This window comes from Camponotus floridanus, unplaced genomic scaffold (genome assembly GCF_003227725.1).
Source record: "Camponotus floridanus strain SB8 unplaced genomic scaffold, Cflo_v7.5 scaffold215, whole genome shotgun sequence".
NCBI lineage: Eukaryota > Metazoa > Arthropoda > Insecta > Hymenoptera > Formicidae > Camponotus > Camponotus floridanus.
The window spans coordinates 117,124-125,598 of record NW_020229343.1 but is presented as its reverse complement, the minus strand read 5'-3'; the positions used below and the strand labels follow the sequence as shown (position 1 = coordinate 125,598).

At 31.7% G+C, this 8,475-nt stretch overlaps 1 protein-coding gene across 1 annotated transcript; it reads right to left on the bottom strand.

Annotated features, from left to right (window-relative positions):
* Positions 1-980: 980 nt before the first annotated feature.
* Positions 981-1,847, bottom strand: LOC112637882 (histone-lysine N-methyltransferase SETMAR-like). The gene has a single exon (XM_025408555.1). It carries the CDS (start codon positions 1,845-1,847, stop codon positions 981-983), a length of 867 nt encoding a protein of 288 aa, XP_025264340.1.
* Positions 1,848-8,475: the final 6,628 nt, after the last annotated feature.

Sequence of the window (8,475 nt, the reverse complement as noted above, 5' to 3'; positions counted from 1 at the left end):
TTATATCGATAAACTGTAATTGCTAAATTATGTAAAGCAAATTTTTTCCGAGAAAAAGTATTTGATAATATATAATATAGAGGGTATGTCATTTTAAGTAATGAAGCTGAATATCTCTTAAAGTAAAAGAGATTAGAAAAAATGTTTCAGACAAAAGTTGTAGGTTTCAAGGAAAGCATAAGATGCTGCCATTAGTTTGACCTTAAAGAGTCGCCTGAAGGTCATCTCCAACTTTTTAAATGGGACATCCTATATACATTTACATACTCTTGTAGCTTGCTTCAAGAGCTTTCCAAAACACTATAATTAAATATTTTTTCATTAAGTACTTTTCGAATCATGGGGCTTGAAATAATTTCTTAATTTTACATAAGCCATAAATATCTAGTAAAATATTCATTTTTTGATTATCTTACCTTAATATTTTTATGTACAAAATAATGAGAGGAATCCATTACGAAAAGAAAAAGCATAGTTGTTTTTTATTTACACCCATTGATTCTTCTCATTATTTTGTAACAAAAGTATTAAAGTAAGATAATCAAAAAATGTGTGTGTGAATATTTTACTAGATTTTATAGTTGATGTAAAATTAAGAAATGATTTCAAGCCTCATGACTCGAAAAGTACTTAATGAAAAAATATTTAATTATAGTGTTTTGGAAAGCTCTTGAAGCAAGCTATAAGAATATGTAAAAGTATATAGGGCATCCCATTTAAAAAGTTGGAAGTGAACTTCACGCGACCTTCAGGTGACTCTTTAAGATCAAACTAATGGCAGCATCTTATGTCCCTCTCGAAACCATATAACTTTTGTTTGAAACATTTTTCCCAATCTCTTTTACTTTAAGAGATATTCAGCTGCATCACTTAAAACATACCCTGACATACCCTCTATATTATATATTGGGTTGTCCGGAAAGTCCGTGCGGATTTTTAAGCAAAATTCGAATGAAAAAATTTTGTTGTTAAAAGTTATTTCATTCTGTGATATATGCACCATTATTTAGCACAATACTTTTCCATCTTTCGGGTAATTTCATAATTCCTCTCTCATAGAAGTCTTGGGTTTTTTCGGCGAAGAAGCTGTCCAAGTAGTTTTTGAGGAGTTGCAAAGAAGCAAAGTTCAAACCATTAATTGAGTTTTGTAGCGACCGAAATAAATGAAAATCCGAGGGTGCAATGTCGGGGAAATACGGTGGATGAGGCAAAACATCCCAGCCAAACGCCAATAATTTTTGGCGAGTCTGCAAACTTGCATGAGGTCTGGCGTTATCATGATGAAAAACGACGCCTTTCCTATTGATCAATTCCGGACACTTTTTGGCGATTTCTATCTTCAATTTATCCAACTGTGAACAGTACTTGTCCGAATCGATGGTTTCGTTGTCCGGTAGTAGCTCATAATATACTATCCCCTTCCAATTCCACCAAATGCAGAGCATTACCTTTTTCGGATGTAAGCCTGCCTTCGAAGTGGTTAATGGCGGTTCACCTCGCTTGCTCCACGACCTTTTACGCTCGACATTATTATAAATTATCCACTTTTCGTCGCCTGTTATGATGCGTTTTAAAAATGAATCGTATTCATTGCGTTTGTATAGCAAATCGCTGATGGAAATGCGGTCAATACGATTTTTCTCAGTTAAGTCGTGCGGCACCCAAACATCAAGCTTTTTTACCATCTGGAGCTTGTTTAAATGTTCGGAAACAGTTGATTTGCCAATGTTTAACCTCGCTGCGATTTCCCGAACTGTGATCTGCCGCTCGGAATCGATTAAAGCTGTTATTTGGTCGACATCAGTGGTGACTGGCCGACCAGAGCGAGGAGCATCTTCAATATTCATTTCTCCTGAACGAAATTTAGCAAACCACTTCTGACACATGCGATCACTTACGGCATCTTCCCCGTATACGGCACATATTTTTTTTCGAGTTTGTGTCGCGTTCTTTCCTTTACGGAAATAAAAAAGCATTATGCATCGAAAAAACACGTTATTTCCTTCCATCTCTAAACTAATGTCAAGTAAAAAGTTTTTAATTTATTGGGATAATTAATATCACTAAGTATGCGTTGAAATGTCACTAATCAAAACACGAAAGCATTTGACATATCACATCGACATAAACTTGTAAAATTCGCCTTTGAACAACATCTATTGAGAAATCCGCACGAACTTTCCGGACAACCCAATATATATATATATATATATATATATATATATATATATATATATATTAATATTGATATATAATACATACTTTGTGTGTGCATATTTGGAGGGGTTGGTAATTTACACTTTTGAAGAGATTCATCTGATGATGAGGATGAGGAAATTTCTCTTGGGATAATTTTTCTTTTCGTAACGTCATAATCAGTATCAGAATTTAGTTCCGATGTTAATTCAGCTTTTTTGGCTTTTTCCCTGGCTGTTTTATAGTTATCTGAAAATATGCAAATAAATATTTATATTATTATAACAAAAAATAACAATTACGTATTTACTGATTACAAAAATATATTGTATTATGACATATTGTATGATATATTGTATTGTAATGACATGCATATATATATAAATATTAATTTTTTTTATATTAACCATAACTGCTGTTTCAAAAGTTACAATATCATATGAAGGCCAACATGTATTTGGTTCGGCATGTTTTTTGATTGCCGCTGCAATTTTTTCCATTTGAAACGGCGGCCAATAACATTTATTATTAATAATCCAGGTAGATGGGACTGCTTCAACTGTATCTTCATTAATGAATCTTACAATTGTCCATAATTTCTCCATTTCTGTACATATCATAAAAAAATTTAAGCAGCATTTTATTCCAACTTTACTTATAATTTACATATATAAAGACGAAAGTTTTCAAAAACTTATTGGAAAATTGGATATTGGAACAGGATATCGGAAACCGATTGACATCCATAAATCCATTTCCTTTCACACTTGACACTCACACCATATGCGCGCATACACACTCAAATACACATTTACATATAAGCATATACACATATACATATATACACATACGCACAAATGTATACATACGTACAGTACATACATTAGGTGTTAGAGGAAATAAGTTAATGCATTTTCTAGCGAAGAGCACAAGAGAAGAAGAAAGATTATTCTGAATGCAATAAAGGAAAAACTACATATTTATTTTTATATTTTAATTTAATACATTTATTCGCAATTTGCTCTAAATCCTAAGATTCTAAATTCCCAACATCATTGATTACATATATGCCTAATTTTGACGATTTACATGGTATGGTATAAAAATCTGTAAGCATCTTATATTTCTTTCCAATTACAAAATGGCCTTCATTATTTACAACAAAATTTTTAATAAGAATAATGTTTCCATCTTTTAAGCTACAGCATTATCGGGTTCATTTATTTTTAAAATAAATTGTTTAAACACTATTTTGCCGAATTGATTACAATTATGAAAATTAATAAGTGGACCGTTAAAATGTGGATTTAAAAATTGAGGCTTATTACATCTCACTTTGAAATTAGAATTTATGCAATAGTTTTTTTCAGATATACGACAAACAATTTGTTCTAATTCCTTATTATTTTTGCGAATCATTTTTAATATAGATTGTAAATAATTTTCGAACGGAAAAGCACTGAATTCTTGAAGAGTTCCAAATTTTTGTGCGTCATCACAAATATGTAATAAATGATGCAGGTTGTGCGATGCATTTTCTTTACCATATAATTTAATAAATGTTTCTACAAAATATTGCAATAAGGATTTGGAATAATTTAAATATTGTTCCATATGCTTTGAATTTGACAAGATAGTAATAGGTACATGTAAAGTTAGAAAATTTAAATACTGATCATAATTTAGAATAGATTTTAAAACAACAGATCCCGTATATAATAAAAAAGTTCGGTTGCCTTCCATCTTTTACTTTCAAATAAAGATCTTGATTTTCTATTAAATTCAAAAGGTATATATTTTTTTTGATTTTCTAATAATTTTGATATTTCAGACATTTGACAAAAGGATAATTTTGTTTTAGGTTTTCCATAACACCATAAAGAAATCAGTTTCTTAACAATTCCCAAGAATATTAAATGCATGGGATCTGATGGAAAATCATTCATCATATTTATATTAGGAATTGATTCAATTATTGATGTACCTGTATGATAGTTTTCCTGTAATTTCAAACGGAATTCATTATCTGTTCTTAAATGACAACTATTCAAATACGGATACGTCATTCTATTAAGGTAATATTCGCCTTTAGCTGTACATTTAGAACAGGCGTAATAACCTGAATGACCCTTTGTATAAGTAATAAAAGATTTAGCAGGAACATTGCATATAAAAGATTTAATTTTAAAAGAATACGTGCGATCTTTAATTTTTATACCATAAATAGTTAAATTTCTTGCTTCTTCTATGAAAGATTTTAAAAATATATTGGCATCTGTGGGTTTTTCATATCCATGATAAATTCCAATAACATCAACTTCATTGTAATTTCCAATTAAATTGCATAAAATGGGATAAACTTGACTACTTGAACTTTTGAATAATGGTAGGCCATCAATGTTAATGTTAACTTCAATACAGTGTAAATTTTGAAAAGAACATCGCGTTAAAAGTGTTTTAATGCAATTACCTAAACCGAAATGATAGTAATGTCCTGGTGGAACGACGTCTACATTAATTTTCCTGGGAGTTCCTAATAAACTGCGAGCATTTCTAGGCAATTCTGGATATTTAATTTTTATATTAGATATTAATTCATTTAACGCAATATGAGTTATATTATTTTTAATTGCCCATTCTTGCAACCAAGATATAGAATTTGGAGAATTATCAGTGGAATTTGTAGATTCAAAGTTATTTACAAAATTGATATGTTCTATATAATCATCGGGATCACTGTCGGAATTATAATTACTTGTGTCTTCTAAATCATTATAGTTATTATTGATATGTTGAAAATCATTGCAACCCTGGTAACTTAAGTCATTATTATTCTCTAAATTATTACTTGAAATTAAAGATGTGTTTCTTAATAACGGCATTACATTCTTATTTTGAACAGTATTAATTACTAGATTAGTTATTTCTTGTGCTCTTCGATAATATTTTCTCCTTACTTTTGGCATTTTCTAAGTTAAGTAATATATTTTCCTACCTGTGATTGATAATGATTGTTGATTGACGAAAAAATAATCGTGCGAAAAGAAAATTCTGCAAAAACAACTGCAAAGAAGAATAATACATTTTATTAGTTTACTATAAAATTAATCATATTTACATTTAGACATTCAGATATATATATATATATATATATATATATATATATATACATATACATATATTTAGTTACATATATATCGTTTATATATTGAGTAATTATTATGGAATTATAGATTATCGTTAGAGGTTAGATTATAAAAAACGATAGTCCAATCAATTAGTGAATGAAGCAAAATACAATCAAATTGAATTGATCATTTGAGAATTTTATGTGTGTGAATAATGTGACAAACTATTCTTATGATATATTAAATATGTCTTATCTTGATAAATTTATAGCAAAATCTCCACGTGTTTTCCTAACCTAACCTAACCTCACAGCACTACACTACGCGTACGCGTGTACCAAATACTACACTATCGCTATTAAAACAAGAGCGCTGATTCGCGCTTGTTTAGGGCACGCATCGCACACGCCAGCGCCAGTACCGTCAATTTTAGCGGGACATTGTGCCTCGGAAGATAAATATATATATATATATATATATGGCAACATAGATATATGGTAATCAAGCTTTTCAAAATACAATTATATATACAATTTGTACATAAATATATCTAATTTATACATGTTTTAAAAAAATTAACAAAAACTTAATTATACAATTTTTTAATTCAAAAATACACTTTTTTCTAATACCATGTAACTACAGATATATATATATATATATATATATATATATGTATATATATATATATATATATATATATAGAGAGAGAGAGAGAGAGAGAGAGAGAGAGAGAGAGAGAAAACAAGTGTTAAATTATTATAAAAAACTAAATAGTTTTATAATATATTTTTGTAATATAATTAATACATATTTATATTTGTACGGTATATATATATATATATATATATATATATATATTATAAATATATTAAATATTATATATATATATATATATATATATAATACAAATATAATTATTTAAATATTATTCTTTATAATATGTTTATAATATGTATGTGTATACATATATATACCTATACAGATACATATTATAAACACATTATATGTATATACAGATACATATTATAAACACAATAAAAATGCTGTAAAAGAAACATTGAGCGCATATCGAAATATCGAGGATCGTGACGCGTCGCGTATTGCCCGTCTTTCGGTAGGAAGGAGACAGAAAACTGTATTCTGTCCTCTTCTACTATCCGAAGCTAGCCGAAGCGCCGAGCTCACACGTACGCTTACGCTCACATCCTCATTACCCCCTCCACGCCGTGTTGCATGTTGCTTGCGGCGGAGATCTGGCAGCTTTGATACAGACACACATGCGAACACATACATTCTCTCTCTGTCTGTCTGTTTCTCTCTATCTTTCTCTCTCTCTCCCTCTCTCTCTCTCTCTCTCTCTTTTATTCGTTCACTCACCTGTAATTTTTTTTTTACGAGAGAGGGGAAAATGCATTTTATGCATACCCACCGGTCGATCCAGTGAGTTATGTGGGACTCGAGTACCAAGTCGAATTACTCGGTACTCGGACAGCATTAATTTTTTGTTTTCATTTGAAGAAAATTGCTGCTGAATCATACCGATTGCTTCGAGAAGCTTATGGTGAACATGCTCCATCGCAAGATACGTGTGTGAACGATGGTTTCGGCGTTTCAAAAGAGGTGATTTCGATGTTGCAGACAAGGAACACGGAAAACCGCCAAAAAGGTACGAAGATGCAGAATTGCAAGCATTGTTGGACGAAGATGATGCATAAACACAAAAACAACTCGCAAAGCAATTAAGCGTTAGTCAACAAGCTGTTTCCAATCGCCTACGAAAGATGGAAAAGATTCAGAAGGTTGGTAGATGGGTACCACATGAGTTGAATGAGTGGCAGATGGAGAGGCGCAAAAACACATGTGAAATTTTGCTCAAACGATACAAGAGAAAGTCGTTTTTGCATCATATCGTTACTGGGGATGAAAAGTGGATTTATTTTGAGAATCCCGAGCGTAAAAGATCATGGGTAGACTCAGGCGCACCATCCACATCGACCGCAAGACCGAATCGCTTTGGCAGGAAGACGATGCTCTGTGTTTGATGGGACAGAAGGGTGTGGTCTATTATGAGTTGTTAAAGCCTGGTGAAACGGTTAATACCAAACGCTACCAACAACAATTGATCGATTTGAACCGTTCATTGCTCAAAAAATTATAATTATATGGCTACGCAGAAGATTATTTACTCTTGCATTATGGTATATTATTTATGTAAAAGTTTATGTATTTGTAGCATAGTCATAATAATAAATAATATAACAATAATATAACATAAATTGGCAAACATAAATTGGAATTTAATCACGACTTTAATTGGTCAATACCGGTTATTTTACACAATGAAAAACATGTGAGGAAGAGAGAAATTGCTGAAATGTTTTTTATCAAAAGTTTGACAACATTATTAACTTACAAAAGGACATTGAGAATTTAAACAATATTTATGATAGACCTTACAAAAGGACATTGAGAATTTAAACAATATTTATGATAGACTAATAAAGTTTGTTTTGTCTTTCTCTGTTTCATGGAGAGGTTGATATGATGAAATCTTGACACAGTGATTTCCTTATTTCCTGATTTCTACAATATAATAGTTAACTAAGATATTGTATGTATATAATTTTCTGTTCACTTGTTATTTGAAATTACTGTAATTTATTTTCTGTTTATAATACTGGAAACAATCTGTGTTAGCATAACAGCCGCTAGTCTCGGGGAAAAAACTAGTTGTAGTGGTCCCCGGGGGGGTGGGTCCCAATCACCACGACACAGCGCGTCCTCAGGTTGCGGATAGAGGAACGGCCTCTCTGTCCCGGTTAGGGATAGAGGCTAGCTGCGAATAAATTGAATAAGCAGTCGCGGACAGCCAATTGGAAAAGGCCCTCCTGTTTGGGGGTTGGGCGTAGGTTTGATAAGCTCACACCGTAAAACGACTTTATCTTGTAACAACCAAAGCTCGTCATGGATTCTTCTGGGGTAAAATATTCCGGAGGTAAACTAGTCCCCCGTTCGGATCTCCGGGTGGGGACTACCTCGGGGAACTCATGTCGCATAAAGTCAAAAAACGGGAGGGATATCAAAGTGGGTACGTGGAACGTCCGAAGTCTTTACAGACCTGGGGCGTTCCAATCGATGGTCGGGGAGG